The sequence below is a fragment of the Podarcis raffonei genome, chromosome 14 (genome assembly GCF_027172205.1).
Source record: "Podarcis raffonei isolate rPodRaf1 chromosome 14, rPodRaf1.pri, whole genome shotgun sequence".
Taxonomy (NCBI): Eukaryota; Metazoa; Chordata; class Lepidosauria; order Squamata; family Lacertidae; genus Podarcis; species Podarcis raffonei.
In genome coordinates, this window is record NC_070615.1 from 5,521,199 (window position 1) to 5,536,663 (window position 15,465).

At 46.5% G+C, this 15,465-nt stretch overlaps 2 protein-coding genes across 6 annotated transcripts in view; one reads left to right on the top strand and one right to left on the bottom strand.

Annotated features, from left to right (window-relative positions):
• MYO1E (myosin IE) overlaps nt 1-3,027 on the top strand; it is a 102,123-nt gene extending 99,096 nt beyond the window's left edge. The window contains exons 27-28 of the mRNA XM_053364261.1: nt 755-924; nt 1,897-3,027. Of these exons, the coding sequence (XP_053220236.1) occupies nt 755-924; nt 1,897-1,973 (247 nt within the window). The 3' untranslated portion in view covers nt 1,974-3,027. The remainder of the gene's footprint in view (nt 1-754; nt 925-1,896) is intronic.
• Nucleotides 3,028-3,133: 106 nt separating this feature from the next.
• On the bottom strand, nt 3,134-15,143 carry CCNB2 (cyclin B2). Of its 5 annotated transcripts, XR_008327465.1 has the most exons (9): nt 13,714-14,899; nt 11,525-11,653; nt 9,362-9,517; nt 8,562-8,720; nt 7,447-7,683; nt 6,517-6,657; nt 5,998-6,108; nt 4,740-4,932; nt 3,134-3,404 (listed from the first exon to the last, which is right to left on the bottom strand). XR_008327465.1 is itself a non-coding variant. In XM_053364274.1 (8 exons), exons 1-8 carry the CDS (start codon nt 13,762-13,764, stop codon nt 4,810-4,812), a joined length of 1,107 nt encoding a protein of 368 aa, XP_053220249.1. In that variant the 5' UTR covers nt 13,765-14,899; the 3' UTR covers nt 4,637-4,809. The 5 variants fall into 5 exon arrangements, 4 of the variants coding, with proteins under 4 accessions (XP_053220251.1, XP_053220252.1, XP_053220249.1 ...); XM_053364274.1 differs by lacking the exon at nt 3,134-3,404 and having other exon boundaries at nt 4,637-4,932; XM_053364275.1 differs by lacking the exons at nt 3,134-3,404; nt 13,714-14,899 and adding an exon at nt 15,048-15,143 and having other exon boundaries at nt 4,639-4,932.
• Nucleotides 15,144-15,465: the final 322 nt, after the last annotated feature.

Genomic DNA, 15,465 nt, shown 5'->3' on the forward strand with positions numbered 1-15,465 from the left:
TCTTTGATTTTTTAAAAAATCATTTTTTAAAAAAATAATTTCAGTGAAATTATTTTTTAATAATAATAATAAATAATTTTAAATAAATAATTATTTTAAATAAATAATTATTTTTAAATAAATAGAAATAATTTCAGTGTACAGTAGGTTGGAGATGAATGTGATTTGAGGTGGCGCAGGTCCCTACAGCCATTCTTCCTGGCTCAGATGATCAATGTGTCTCTTATCTGATTTACAGATGTGGAAGTCACAAGTACTGTTTTGAAACCATCTGTTGGGAGGGCAGCAGGAGATGCAGTTTATGCTGTGGAGGGGTTAACTTTGTACAGTGCCCAGCAGTGCCACCTGCTGTTTTTTCAGAATGACTGCATGCTTTCTGACGGGAATCCACACATTCCACCTTTAATTCATGGGTTCACATTTAAGAAATTAGTAGATTGTATATTTTTGGAAGATGGTGTGGAGTTCAAAGAGTCCTATTAGATGAGACCAAAAGTTCTTCGTCCAGAACAGGCATAGGCAAACTCAGCCCTCCAGATGTTTTGGGACTACAACTCCCATCATCCCTGGCCACTTGTCCTGTTACCTAGGGATGATGGGAGTTGTAGTCCCAAAACATCTGGAGGGCCAAGTTTGCCTATGCCCGGTCCAGAATCTTCTTCCTCACCCCTTGGGTGCCTCTTATTCTAAGTGCCCAGGTGTGGCAATGAATTGTGGCTGCCAAGCCTAATGACTTTCCTGTGTGTCTCTGCAGCGTTCGCAGGCAGACTACAAACCGGCCGCCACCTGCAGGGGGCAGACCCAAGCCACAGCCGAAACCAAAGCCTCAGGTACCCCAGTGCAGGGCGCTGTATGCCTACGATGCTCAGGACACAGATGAACTCAGCTTTAATGCCAATGATGTTATTGATATCATCAAAGAAGGTAAGGGCTCTTTGTTTTTACATTTTCTATTACCACTGGTGAGAATATTGAAAATATGTTCCATCTTTCCATCTTCTAGAACAGGCATAGGCAAACTCGGCCCTCCAGATGTTTTGGGACTACAACTCCCATCATCCCTGACCACTGGTCCTGTTAGCTAGGGATGATGGGAGTTGTAGTCCCAAAACATCTGGAGGGTCGAGTTTGCCTATGCCTGTTCTAGAAGGACCTTCCCCCCCCACCTCCGCTCTGGAAGCTTTCTGCCTCTGCTTCTAGTTAAGCAGTTTGGTTAACCATCCAAATAGGGAAATGTGATTTAACCTTAACCATGGCTAGTTATGAGGTTGTTTTATAGCCAACTTTGTAAACCATGGTTTGAAGCAGACCTAGTATCCAGCCAGTTAATATTAAACTACAATCCTATTTGGACTACATGGGAAATGGTTTAACTAAAATCTTTCAAACTCTTCTTTGGCTCTGTGGGAGAAGGGAAGAGACCAGGAAGACTCATTCACATGCACAGTGCACGGGTGGGGAACCTTTGGCCCTCCAGATGTTGCTGAACTACGGGTGGGGAACCTTTGGCCCTCCAGATGTTGCTGAACTACAGGTGGGGAACCTTTGGCCCTCCAGATGTTGCTGAACTACAACTCCCATTATCCCTAACCATTGGCCATACTTGCTGCAGCTGGTGGGAGTTATAGTTTAGCAATTCCTGGAGGGCCAAAGGTTCCCCACACCTGGCTTAGCAGTATGTGCAAATATGGCCACTCTCTCTTACCATCTCCCAGTTTTATTTATCTGATAAGTTCATTCTCACAAAGGTTAATGGCAGCATTTTGCTCCCACCCCTAGTTTTCTTTTAAACCAAATCACTCCTGACATAGACGTTTCCACAGCGGCAAGTTTGGAGAAGCGTACGTTGGGACAACCCACATATTTGCTTCTAAACTCGCTCCCTTTCTTTTCCAGATCCCTCAGGCTGGTGGACAGGCAGGTTAAGAGGGAAAAAAGGACTCTTCCCAAACAATTATGTGACCAAAGTATAATCCTGCAGCCCCCTCAAGAGGCCCTTGCGACCGTAAAGGTGCTGCCGGTTGTGCTTTTCCAGCTGCTGTGGTCTCCTTGTAAAGCTACAGTTCTGTGCAGCGTTAATAATAGACAGCAGTCGCTCCATCAGTGAAATTGAAAGGCAAAAGATGGAAGAGGGGGAAGTCCCCGTGTTTACTCTCCAAAACGCCAAAGCCGATGTGTCAGCTGCCCACAATACCAAACCAAGGAATTATTTATTTTATTGAATGCTTTTTTCTCATGAAGGAAGAAGAGTGTGTTTAAATTCCATTCTTTTTTAAAAAATGCCTGAAAATAGCAAGGTGCTCTGTGAGGACTTTGGAAGAGTTACATACACACTTTTTACAAGTGCCTTTAGTTGCTCTGGTGACTTTCTTCTAAATTATGTAACAAAATAATGGCATTATTATGCACATTTCCTCTGTTGATGACTTTGCGGAGGATCACAGTAATAAGTTATGCTGCTACCTGCCTTAGAATAGTAGGATTCTATTTCTTCTTGGACTCTTGTCATTCTCTTCCCCCAAGCATGTATTTTAAAAGGCCTCACAGCAAGCTTGACCAGGTTTACTTGGGAGCTACAATGATTCTGCAAGGGCACTGCGACCAAAGAAAGGCAGCCTTGTATGCTGTAAATGGTTTGCGTTTATGTTGACTTGTTAATGTGGCTGGCCCATGTTGGTTTTTATTATTGATGCATCTGGTTGGGGGGGGAACCTTCCCAAGGAAGCTTTGTGCATTTAATGAATAGAACTTATGAAATATACATTTTAAAAAATCAAATAACAGGCAAACCTGTATGAATGTACACAGCAGTAACCCACTGTACTTAATGATAAAGGTAGCTCAGTTAGCATTTTGGGGCCGGGTACTTCTACCTATGCACTATTCTTTAAGGATAAAGTCAGTGTTACAAAACCTTGATTAAGCCCAGCTGCCTTTCCCATCAGCCACAAAAGCTGTTGCTTACCCAATGCATGTTAATTTATCCATTTTCTTCTCAACCATCATCAATAAAAACATAGGAACTACCGCAGCAGTGTGGGGGGGCTTTTATCGCAAGTGGACATTATGTTCTTGTTAGTGGAAAGTACTGTTTAACAGTACACATTGCAGCTGAAGCATAAAAGGTGTTCCGAGAAAGGAACCGCAGCGTAGTGGCAGAGTAGCTGCTTTGTACACAGGGGCACCAAGACACATTCAACCCCTGGATGTCTCATCAAGGTGGTCGGTAGGATGTGGCAGGTTCCGCTTGCTCTGCATCTTATGGCTGCTGGCCCATCCTCCGTGGCCAAGAGCCTGCCAGACTCTGCACCAACCTTGCCTTGTCCTGAGGGGCCTGCAGATGGGGCCAGCTCCAGCCACCCTTCGCTTTGTACAGCATTAGGTCCTTCCACCATGACAGATGCCTTGAGAATAAAAACATTCATGCTGCTTTCAGGCATATTTAGCTGCTTCTGCTCCAGAACAAATCTAAGCAACGTTAGGAAGTTCTGTGTCATAGGACCTCTGCTCTGTCAATTGTAGTAGAAGAATGGAGCTCAGAAGCACGTAATCTCAAATCTAGCTGCAGCAAAGCACTGGAGCAGGAAGACAGAAGTGTTTTCAAGTGGCTTCCAGAAACGCTAAATTTTTAAAAGTAGCTGCTACCACCAGAAGTTCAACACATTCTGCCACAATACAAGATTTAAATGCTACAGTCAGAAATACTAAGGATGGTACCAACAAGCTTACAGAGAAAGAACAGCAACCCCCCCCCTCCCCGCATGTCTATCCCCTTCCCACAGCACCCTACAATCAAGGCTCAGGCTGTATTCAGACACCAAGGGTGGGAGGACTAGGAGTGATTGGGCACCTTGTTCGTGAGGCTTTGTTAATCTCTAATTGTCCCATTTTACCTAAACCTGCACACACGGAACAATCCCCCCCCCAACCAGGATTTCAGGCCATGGGTTTGACAAGATTGAAAATGATGGCTTAACCAGCCTCCGGCCTCAGCAGTAAGGCTGCTTAAACTTATTTGTAAATGGTAAAGCTAAGGCTTTGCCCAGAGCTTCTCATTTTCAAGAAGCAAAATATTTCAAATACTATCCTTTAGTAAGGTACAGTGGAATTCTTACTGATGCACAAACACAAAACCAGCCGTAACTTACAGGTATTTTAACACCGTCAGTTTTAGATCTCCTAAACTGTATAGAAGGCAAATTGTAACAAGGTGTGATTTATTCCAGATGTTTAAATTTGGTTACAAAAAATGCTGAAAATGACCAAAAACATTTTCTCTTGGCCTGTGAATGCCATTCTGGCTCAGTGCATCATTTTCATTGGGGGGGGGGCAGCAAAAGTTGCTTCACCCTGAAGCCTTAATCAGTGTCTGGCCAAGAACAGCAAATCATTGTGGCCAAGAATACGCACTGCAGTGAGGGGACCACTTCTGGCTCCTGTGGATAAGGAGATGTGCAACATTTTCAAGGCACTGAAATGCTGTGGAGCAGAAACAAGAAAGGAAGCTGCCTCCTGGCCCTCTCGGGCTTTCACTTACCCTGGTAAGCCCAAGCAGCACAGTGAGAGGGACAGCTAGAAAGAATGGATGGACTTGCAAGACTGCCAGACTAGCAAAGTGTTGCTCTGCCTTGGTGACTCCTGCTTGTTGTTTTTGTAAAAGGACTTTTTTTTTAACAATATCTTTATTATGTACAAGAATATGGAATATTTGTTTAAGAGCAACTCTATAAAGCATTCACCTTAAAAAGACCTCCAGAAGGCCACATCCAAAAACAGCTTATTTTCTTCCATGTAATGATTGGGCAGTGCTCACATCAGCTGCCTGGCTTCACCCAGCAAAGGCGCTGCAAAGTCTTTAATGCTGCTGGAGTTCAGCTGAGGGATAGTGCTGATCCTCAGGAATTTGCTGCTAGAATATTTGTTCTTGACAGCCTGTCAGAGGTGTGAGGCGGGAGAAGGTTAGGTTGCAGAGAATATGTTTACCTTGCTGCAGGAATTAAGCTGCTGGTTTTCTTCCTGAGAAAGTCATCACTTACACTTGACTACTTGCAGGAGAATGTCAAATTCTCTCAACATCTATGACTTTTACTTTTATTTTTGATGGCAAAGAAACCAAGATCTCCCAGCACCCTGCTGCCCTACTTTCTTTGGCCTAAGGGGAAAGGTTTGTGCTCATCTGATTCCAGCATCCCAAAACAAGAGCACCCAGAAAGGCAGCCTTTGCAAACATGGTGCGCTCTAGGTGTGTTGGCTTGGGCTCATTGGAGCTTTAGCCTAAAACATCTGGAGGCCAACAGCTTGGTGCAGTAAGATATTGATGCAAGTGCTCCTTGCTTGTGTTATCGAAAAGAGGCAATCAGAAAAGGAAAGAACAGTAACATTCAGACTATACAGGCTCAAGTGTCAGATGTTTCAAGCTAAAAGGGGCTTCCAGCAAAGGAAGCACACCAATACCCAGGAGTAGGGTGTGTGTAATTTTTTGCCCTTGTTTTCTATATTCCTCTTGTGAGCATGCAGAACGGTCAGCATGCTCACCAGAAGCAAGTGGACAAAGTGGTCTCCTCCCCTCCCCCTTTGGGGTAAGGAGCACAATTCAATGCTAGAGCACCTGGTTTAGTACCAGGTTCAAGCCATAAAAGCTTTTGCCAGTCAGTGTAGAAAGTAATGAACTAGGCGGGCTAATTTGGTCTAAATATATAAAGCAGCTCCTTGGGACTTCAGCTGTCCCCCCATGATCACAGATGGTGGGGTGGCAGCAGTGGTAGAGGGGTTCTAACCCCCAATATTAAAGGAAAATAGAGCCAGCACCCAGATCTCAAAGCATCTGGACTTGCCTTATTTTAAGAGAGTGGCAGTTTTCATTCCAGGCTCCCTCCCTCTTGCCCTGTTCTCTTTCCTGGGGTGAACACACCCACCCATGCCCCACAGTAGTTGCCTATAACAGGAACATTAAGCCTAATAGCAGCCAAGGCTGCTAAAATAGGAGCAGATACTTACAAGGTGTTTTGTTAGATTCCTGTTGACTCTGACAACATTCTTGGCCATGTGCTCCATCACAGGGGTAAGACTCTCCTCTTCATATCCAGTATAATAGCACAGCTTGGGGTTCTACAAGGGAGAGGCGGGGGTGGCTGTCAAAGCCTGTCCCAAGAGCATTGTAAACCCCCACCTGCCAGGGCCACCCGTAGTAGCTAGGCAGGACCCAGCAAATCCTTTTGAGCTGTCAGTGGACCTCACAAGCAGACTTGCTCAAACATTTGTGAGTCAGTAACTTGTCTGTAGGTTTGCAGGACTTAGAGCAAATCGGTTTCTGACTGGGTTATGATGCTAGTAGGGCCTGAAAGCACCTGTGGCCAGCACCTTGCTCATGCTAAGAAGGTCCGGGTCAGTGCCTGGAGGCAAGGAATGCCAGGTATTCTCTTCACAGACTCTCCGCAGGGGCCTCTAGTCCAGTTACTTGGGGGGGGGTGTGGTCTCTGCCCCCTTCCATACCGCTTTCACTCAACCAAGACTCACCCACTGGCCTTCTGAGAAGACCTTCTGAGACAGACAAATTGCTGCAGCTGCAACCTCTGAAGGATTATAATGCACCATATTGTAGTCCAAAAGGGTCAGTTCCATCAGGTACTTTGCTAGCAGGTACGATTCAGCAGATGCCTGGCAAAACAGGAAGAGCACTTGCATGAATGCAGCCTGCCTCTAGTTTTAATGCCTACCCAGAGAAGCTCGTGTATCTTTGATTTTACTGGAACTTGTAACTAGATCTAGAGCAACCCCCACAACCCTGATACTCTCCAGGGTTCTGGACTACAATTCCCATCAGTTGTGGTCCAAAATATCTGGAGGATGCCAGGTTGGCAGGGGTGGTGGCTTAAGTCAAAGGAGAGTTCTTAACTCCCTTCCTAGCTGCTGTGCCCCTCTTTGCTTCATGACTAGGTGCACTTGCCTTCTCTAAGAGCCCATGCTTCAGTCCTGGATCATCATAGGCACAAGTACAGTCAGCTCTTATTCATCCTGTGGTCCCTTTTCTTTCATCTAGCCTCTCCCTTAATAGCTGCTTTGTCTATGCTCATTTAGCCACTTGCCAGAGGCCTTGAACCCGTGTTCCTCTCCAGCCCCTTGCACATTTGTGTACTTAAAGAGCAGAAACAAAAAATAGCTTTCATGGGAACAGAGGGCTTGCACAAATTAGTGCACTCACCTCTGGAATCTACACACAGCACCAGGAGACTCTTATTTGGCTTGCACATGCCCCCTCCTCTCATTACCAGATACTGTAGTGCCCGAGTGATGCCATGGTTGGGTCCCAGACCTCCTTCCCGCTCACTCCAACACACATGTGGACACTCCTTTCAGAAGAGGCTGGTCAGCACCCCCACCCCTCAACCATACTCAACATCCTATTACCAGGCTACCCAAGCTCAAGGTACTGGCAGATGGACGTACATCAGAAACTTTGGCTATTCGCCTCAGGAAGTGGAGTGGTAGCGGTCTTCCTAAGGCAAAGTTAAGCTCCTTAAGGATCTTCTGCTCCGTTGCCCGGATCTGAGTCGGTGTGTATGCTCGGTCGGTCATGTAGACAAAATCCAAAATACTTGGTGGATAGATCTCTTCATATTTTGCAGCCAGAAGCATCGCAGTAACACCGACCAACTGGAGTTCCTTGCGGGAGACAGGCTGAGCCTAGTTTGACACACACAATACTGGTTGTATTACACAAATGTTGAGACACAAATGTTGAGATATTGAGACACTGCCTTGCTCCTCACTTTTGCACAAGAACAGCTCTCAGGAACAGACAGAGAGGTTACTTAACAGGACCTTCTTTATAGTTCTCAATAGTTTGGGTTTCAAGTGTGATGGTGTTTTGGAATCAAGATAGACGGAGGCCACCCTGCCCTCTGCAAAATCAGCTGCACCATGGTCTCAGAGGGCTGTGTTCTGCTACCTACAGCTTCCCAGAGATACAACTCCTAGGAGCACTTTGGAGAAGCAAACACCTCACGCTTTAAAATGGCGATGCTTCCAGAGTATGTCCACCTCCTAGCTGAAGCTAAGTTGGTTTGAATCTGATGAGTGCCTAGAGGGTCGTCATGCACACGCATGACACTTTGGGTCTCATGTAGGAAGTGGGGGGGGGGGATATAAGCATAAGGGAACCAAAGTTTGGCTGACTGGAATGTAGTGAGTGCCAACAACAAATTCCCAGTATACCTTAATTCAAAGCATGGGGAAGATTCCAGTCACTGCTTTTACATCCCAGTGTGAGAGATTAAGCCCATGCTTAAACCTCCCTAGTTGACAGTGTCCACTCTTTCAATATCAATCTCCCACCCCCAGTGTGATGATGCCTTCCGTGCCCTGATAGGAGTTGTGGTCCAAAACATCTGGAAAACCACACTGCAGAAGGCTACTCCACAGCTCAGTCTATGCAACTAGGAACCCCACATCCATCCACCAAGCCCCCACCCAGAAAAAGCGCCATCTCAGAGCTCAAAACAGGAGTTTCGTGCACAGCTCCACCGTTCAAGCTTCATATGTGCTATAAATGCCAAGCTTACTTGCAAGAAGCGATCTATGATGGCCACACACATGTAGAGAGTGTCCTGCATAAGTTGGAACCTTGCATGGAGCTGGATCAGCCAGTCAACAAGAATGGCCCGCATCCGCCCATTGATCTCTGTGCCATCAAGGTAGAAGGGAAAGACACGCTGCTGGACCTGTTGGAGAGGGTCAACTAGATCAGAGGCTTGTCCCATGTTTAGATAGCTGGCAAGGGGGGAGCAGCTAGAAAGGAGTTTGTCAGGGTTCAGGTCCAAGGACTCCAGGGGCATGCCTGCTCATTTGTTAGCAGAATGGCAGCTCCAAGTAGGTGTGTGGTTCTAGGAAGAACTCGTGATGCAGTTGATTCATTAGTAGAAATTTACTAAGGCAAAAATAAGCTTGACAGTTCAATACCAGTTCCCTGGAATGGCAATCTCTACAATCCAGTTGCAGCAAAATATAACAGTAAAAAACTTAAAAGTACTATATACACTAAGCAAGTAAAAATCAATTCAGAAAGAGAGTGAAGGAACAGCAGAGAGAGTGAAAGCAAGAATAACATGAGATCCTGTTGGACTGCATTCATAGGCAGACCTTGAAACACAATGAGCTCATTCCAGCTGCATGTCTGTTCCCTTGGAAATCTTCCAGACAATCTGGAAAATGCTAGAACATTTCTGTTAGCTTCTACAAGCTTCCACGAGTTCTGTGCTTCAGAAACGTCATCATAGCTGACAGGATTCCCCATCCAACAGCAGCAGCCCAAACACCAGACACTAAGTGGGAAGGAGGATGTTTCGCTGCCAGGCATAAATACCTCCAGTTGCCTCAGGTACTGGTAGATATCCTTCACGTAGTCACTGCACATCTGGGGGTCCTCCCTGTCACCAGCATCAATATCTTCTATATTGCCCCGCAGCATCTCAGAAAAGGCTTGGCACAATTCCACTTCCATAGAGAATGAATTGGGATCCTAGTTTAAGAAGCAACCCCCCCACACACACACACACACCCCAGTTGAAATTATTTTTAACTGGTACTTTGTTTGATTTTCTTGATATTTCACCCTGCCCCTTTTTGTATTAATATTGTTAACCACCTGGTGACCATTTGGTAGAAAGGCAGGATGCAAGTTTAATAAATAACATCTAAGAAAAAGAGATAGCAGAAGTGAAGCCACAACACCAAATAGGAGATTTTGGAGGCCCACCAATGCTCTTGTAATAAGCTACAGAAAGAGAGGATGGGAGAGGGTGTTCTGATCACTTCCTGCTCAAGGTCCCTTGCATGCTTGCACTCGCTCACCATTTGCCAAGCACCTGGCCTTTGCTTTCTTCCAAATAAGTATCTGGCAAGGTGGGTTATACTTGCTCAAGGGCACACAGGTCAACATCAAGTCTCAAGAGGAGACTGAACCCACATGTGCCTTTCACCAAATGAGGATAGAAAAACTTGCATATCACTTGCAACAGCCACATTCCAAGAGAAGTGGTATAACTTGCATCTCACTTAGGAAGAATAAGCCTCCCCCATGCCCTCTTCATCCCATGTCCTGCAAAGCAATGCTGGTGAAACCAAGGTACTTGAAACTTTAGGGGTGAAGAAAGCAACTGGATCCATTCGCCTGTAGCACCAGACACCTGCCTGAAAAGGTCGAAGGATTAAACTAGGACCAAGCAGATTCCAGCAGCACCAGTAGAGCCGGCTAGTCGTCCTCCATTTTGGTCCAAACATGCTTGTCAAAAATAGTAATTATTAATTGGGTTGGGAGAGCCAAGTTAGATGAACTGTAGGAGCACAGTTGGGGGGACGCGGGTGTCGCTGTGGGTAAAACCTCAGCGCCTAGGACTTGCCGATCGCATGGTCGGCGGTTCGATTCCCCGCGGCGGGGTGCGCTCCCGTCGTTCGGTCCCAGCGCCTGCCAACCTAGCAGTTCGAAAGCACCCTCGGGTGCAAGTAGATAAATAGGGACCGCTTACCAGCGGGAAGGTAAACAGCGTTCCGTGTGCTGCGCTGGCTCGCCAGATGCAGCTTGTCACGCTGGCCACGTGACCCGGAAGTGTCTGCGGACAGCGCTGGCTCCTGGCCTATAGAGTGAGATGAGCGCACAACCCTAGAGTCTGGCAAGACTGGCCCGTACGGGCAGGGGTACCTTTACCTTTACCTAGGAGCACAGTTGGCCGTGAGAACATGGGAAAATGTTTGGGTATCAGACACTGAATTTGTTGTACTGAAGACAATGAATTAATTAATTAACAAGCCTCTTTACTAAACATCTGTAAACTACACTGCAGCTTGTGGAGGTAGGAAGCAGAAAAGGGGAGAACATTTAGAGAGGTAGCCAGTGCTGTGGTGGAAAGAGTCAGGAAGAGAATTTTTTTTGGCTTCTAAAAATCCCCAGGCAGCACCAGCCACTCCCCTCTAGACAAAACAAAATAAAAGCAGTACGCCACCAATATGTGGTCTTCGCCATGGAACCACATCCAACCAGTGCTATATCACCTGCACTGGCTCCCAGTTGAGTACAGGGTCAGGTTTACGGTGCTGGTTCTAACCTTTAAAGCCCTATACGACCTGGGACCCTCATAACTACGGGACTGCCTCTCCTAGTACGCCCCGCGGAGGACCTTATGGTCCACAAACAATAACATCTTGGAGGTCCCGGGCCTCAAGGAGATTAGACTGGCCTCGACTAGAGCCAGGGCCTTTTCGGCCCTGGCCCCAGTCTGGTAGAATGCTCTGTCGCAAGAGACCAGGGCCCTGCAGGACTTGACATCTTTCTGCAGGGCCTGCAAGACGGAACTGTTCCACCAGGCCTTTGGTTGAGGCTCAGTCTGACCCAGTGGCGGAGCTTAATGCTCTGGCACCGGGGGGGGGGGGTGGAGAGCAGGCGGGGGCGGGGCTGGCACATGTCCCGGGGGCGTGCCAAAGGCAGAAATGCAAGAGGCAACACCCCCCACAGCTAAAGGGCTAAAGTTACCTTGAATCCTTTGGGTCTTTGGGTCACCATCCTGTTGCTGATTTCTTGCAAAGGTCCCCGTGAACCATTCAACAGGCTGCGGGTCTTGCCATGATCTACTGTCATGTCTTTCTTCAGATGGTTTAGCATCTAGAAAGTGAGGAGCAGGCATTACTTCTTCAAGGGGCTGTGCCCGCTCCCAGAACCCACTGATTAAGACTTAGCCACTATGTGGGCCAGCATACTAGATTCTAAAAAAGGCCCAGAACATTCTGGAAGGTCATCCACTCTCGAGACTCTGCAAGCTAAATTATGTAGTTGTAGGCATGTATGTCTTATTGCTTAAGCAACACTACCAAAATACAGTGAAGATTTCTGCAAGTTCAGCTATGGAAAACATGGGACATCAGACAGGAGTCTGGTTACATGCTGGTTAAGCTCCAGGGGCCACACCTAAAGCCAAAATCACATATAGTCAAAACCCATTCGGTTCAATGGTGGGTGAGATTGCCAAAGTCATTTTTTCACAGAACCCCACCCCCTTTCCTCCTGTTTATATTATTACTGTATTTAAGTATCACACACACAAAACTGAAGTTAAATGTGTGTAAATTGTGGGATTACTGTACACACACACATGGATTTTGATTGTCATTTCCCACACACTTCCAAGAATATATGTGTAGCCTTAGAGTTTTGATGCCAATAGGAATGAATTCTGTACCAGCTAGTAAAGCTTATGTTTTATCCACTCCTGGGATGGAATAAGAGAATTGTACAGTTTGAAGGCATCAAAGATCATCTATGGGCCAATAAATCATGGCATATGCCCCCTATGCTCAGTACCACACTTCTACAAGATAAAGAAGCTATTGCACTGCACTGGAAAGAACGTTACCAGCATCTTTTTAACCGCAACTCCCCCATCCTCTCACAAATCCCACAAAAACAAATTAAAGATGAGCCTGCAGTACCTCCAAATCTGAGAGAGTTGTGTATAGCTATTAACCAAATGAAAAACAACAAAGCCAGAAGACCTAATGGGATACCTGCTGAAGTCTTCAAAGTGGGTGGAATCGAACTTACACAACTTCACAAGCTCATCGGAAAAATCTGGGAGAGAAAGGAGATCCCAGCAAACTTTAGGGATGCCAAAATTATCAATCTCTTTAAAAAAAGACAACAGAACAGATTGCAGAAACTATCGAGGTATCTTTTTATTAGCTGCAGCCAGCAAAATTCTTGCAAGGATCTTAGCAAACCGTCTCTTAACAATATCCAAGGCTACCCTTCCTAAATCCCAAAATGTTTTTAGGGGGACAGTGGACATGATTTTCACTGCTTGACAGCTTCAAGAAAAATGCAGAGAGCAAAACCAACCCCTGTATATGGCATTTCTTGACCTTACTAAGGACTTTGACACTGTAAATCGTAATGCCCTGTGGACTGTCCTTCTGAAAATTGGATGCCCAGATTATTTATTTATTTATTTATTTATTTATTTACGGCTATTAGCCCATAAAATATGTACAAACATAAAAACACAGAGACATAAAAACCGATATATCCGACAACAGAAGGTGAACACCACGATGCAAGGGTGGGTCATTGAGCAGAGCCAAATGACAGCTTGGGGCCAGGAGAGGTCCAAGGGACGGATCACAGAAAAAGGAAAACTGAAGACGAAATCCAACATGCACTCTCAAGGATGCCCAGATAAATTTGTGAACATCGTTCTGCTCCTGCATGACACTATGACAGCAACAATCTCAGATAACAATGGTTCTCAAAGTGAACCATTCATAGTGGGATCAGATGTTAAACAGGGTTGTGTTATCGCCCCAACTCTATTCATTATTTTCATTGCCATGATCCTACACTTGGTCAAAGGGAAACTCCCCACCAGAGTAGAAATCATATATCAAACAGATGGAAAGCTCTTTAATCTGAGTAGGCTGAAAGCAAAGAGTAAAGTTACCGTAACTTCCACCTTAGAGCTTCAGTATGATGACAATGTAGTGTGTGCACACTCAGAGGAAGACCTCCAAGCCATCCTAAATATCTTCACAGAAGCTTACGAAAAGCTTGGCCTATGGCTCAGCATCCAAAAAACCAAAGTGCTGCACCAGCAAGTACAAAATAACCCCTCTGCAGCACCACAAATCCAACTCAATGCTGTAACATTGGAAAGTGTTGATCACTTTTCCTACCTGGGCAGTTATCTTTCCGCAAGGGCTGACACTGATGCCAAAATCCAGCATTGCCTGAGCTCTGTGAGTGCAGCTTTCTCCCAATTGAAGTGCAGAGTGTACGAGAATCAGGACGTTTGCAGGGAAAGCAAAATGCTTGTTTGCAAAGCTATTGTACTACCAACTTTACTGTACACTTGTGAAACATGGACCACTTAAAAATGCCAACTCCAACTACTTGAAAGATTTCATCAGTGGTGTCTGAAAAAAATTACACTTCACTTGGGAAAACAGGTGAACTAATGCCAGTGTACTGGAAGAAGCAAAGATCACCAGTGTTGAAGCAATGATTCTTCAACATCAACTTCTTTGGACTAGTCATGTTGTTCAGATGCCCGATTATTGCCTTCCAAAGCAACTACTCTATTCCGAACTTAGAAATGGAAAGCGTAATGCTGGTAGTCAACAAAAGAGCATTAAAGATTCTCTCAAGGCAAATCTTTAAAAATGCAGTATAAGCACAGGTGATTGAGAAACACTGGCCTGCGAGCGCTTCAGTTGGAGAACAGCCTTTATCAAAAGTGTCATGGACTAGAACTCTGGATGAAAGGGAGAAACAAGCTCAGAGGAAGGCAAACCCTCACTGTGATCAACTCTTGCCCAGAAACCTATGTCCCCCCTGTGGAAGGATGTGTGGATCCAGAACTGGCCTCCACAGTCACTTATGGACTCACTGTTAAAACCGTGTTCATGGAAGACAATCTTACTTGGCTATGAGGGATCTCCAAAGGAGGAGGGGTGGAGGAGAGAACAGTGGAAACCACGTTTTACTGAGAGTAAACCCACTTAAATTTATGAACATGACTATGCTGGGTCCTCTAATTTTAATGCCTCTGTTTTGAGAAAGACTTTGCAGCAGAGCACCATATTCGCCCCCTTGGAATCATTTATAAGCAGCTAGATATTACAGAAGGCCCCAGGGGTTTACAAGGAAAATGCCACTAGCGGGCACAGAGAGCCAGTCCTAGAGGGAAACTCGACCTTCTGCGAAAGTCTGTCAAATGGAAATTTCTCTACACCCAACAACAATACGTGACCAGCGCCGGTCGCTCTTCAAGGGGCAGCGCGTTCCGAAGGCACAAAAACGACAGTCAGGCCAAGGGCGGCTTTTTGGCCCAGCAGGGGAGGCGGCCAGGGGCGGCACTCTGCACAAGCGCCGGAACCACCTTTAAACCCCAACGAAACTTTCCCAATAGACCCCAAACCTGGCCGTGGGGGGGGGCAACAAGAAGCCCCGCAGCGGGTCAGTCTCGGAGCACCCAAGCGACCCTCGGACCAAGATACGCGTCACGGACCTCATGCACACTTGCAGCTGGAGCCGCGCACGAGTGGAGCACAAGCCCAAGAAGGAGGAAAGTCGGTTCGTCACACGTTGCCACTAAGCCAGTGGCGGGGAGTTTCACAGGCCACGACTCAACAGACCCTTTCGTAGCTGCGCCGCCATGGCCAGCACAGCCGGCGCCTCGCGCTTTTTCAAGGCCGCCGCCGCCGCCTCGCCCTTCTGAGGGGATCCTAGCGGCGTCGCCATTGGCTCTTTGCGTCCAGCCCGCCTCGCACAATTGGCTGCCACTCTCTTGCGCCCGCCCCTTATGCTTGTGTTGCCAAGGCGACTGCGGCCTTCAGCTGCGGGCTCCGACGCCCGAGAAGGGCGAGCGGCGACACATTCTCTCAGGGGCCGCTAAAAGCGCGCAAGGCGACATGGGAGTTGTAGTC

Excerpts from the sequence above, each read along its gene's own strand:
- CCNB2 (XM_053364274.1), bottom strand. The coding sequence starts at position 13,764 with ATGCTGGATTTTGGCATCAGTGTCAGCCCTTGCGGAAAGATAACTGCC. Across the intron at positions 8,721-9,361 it reads AGTACCTGAGGCAACTGGAG|GTCCAGCAGCGTGTCTTTCC; the intron begins GTATTTATGCCT and ends CCTCTCCAACAG. Across the intron at positions 7,684-8,561 it reads TCATAGATCGCTTCTTGCAA|GCTCAGCCTGTCTCCCGCAA; the intron begins GTAAGCTTGGCA and ends GTGTCAAACTAG.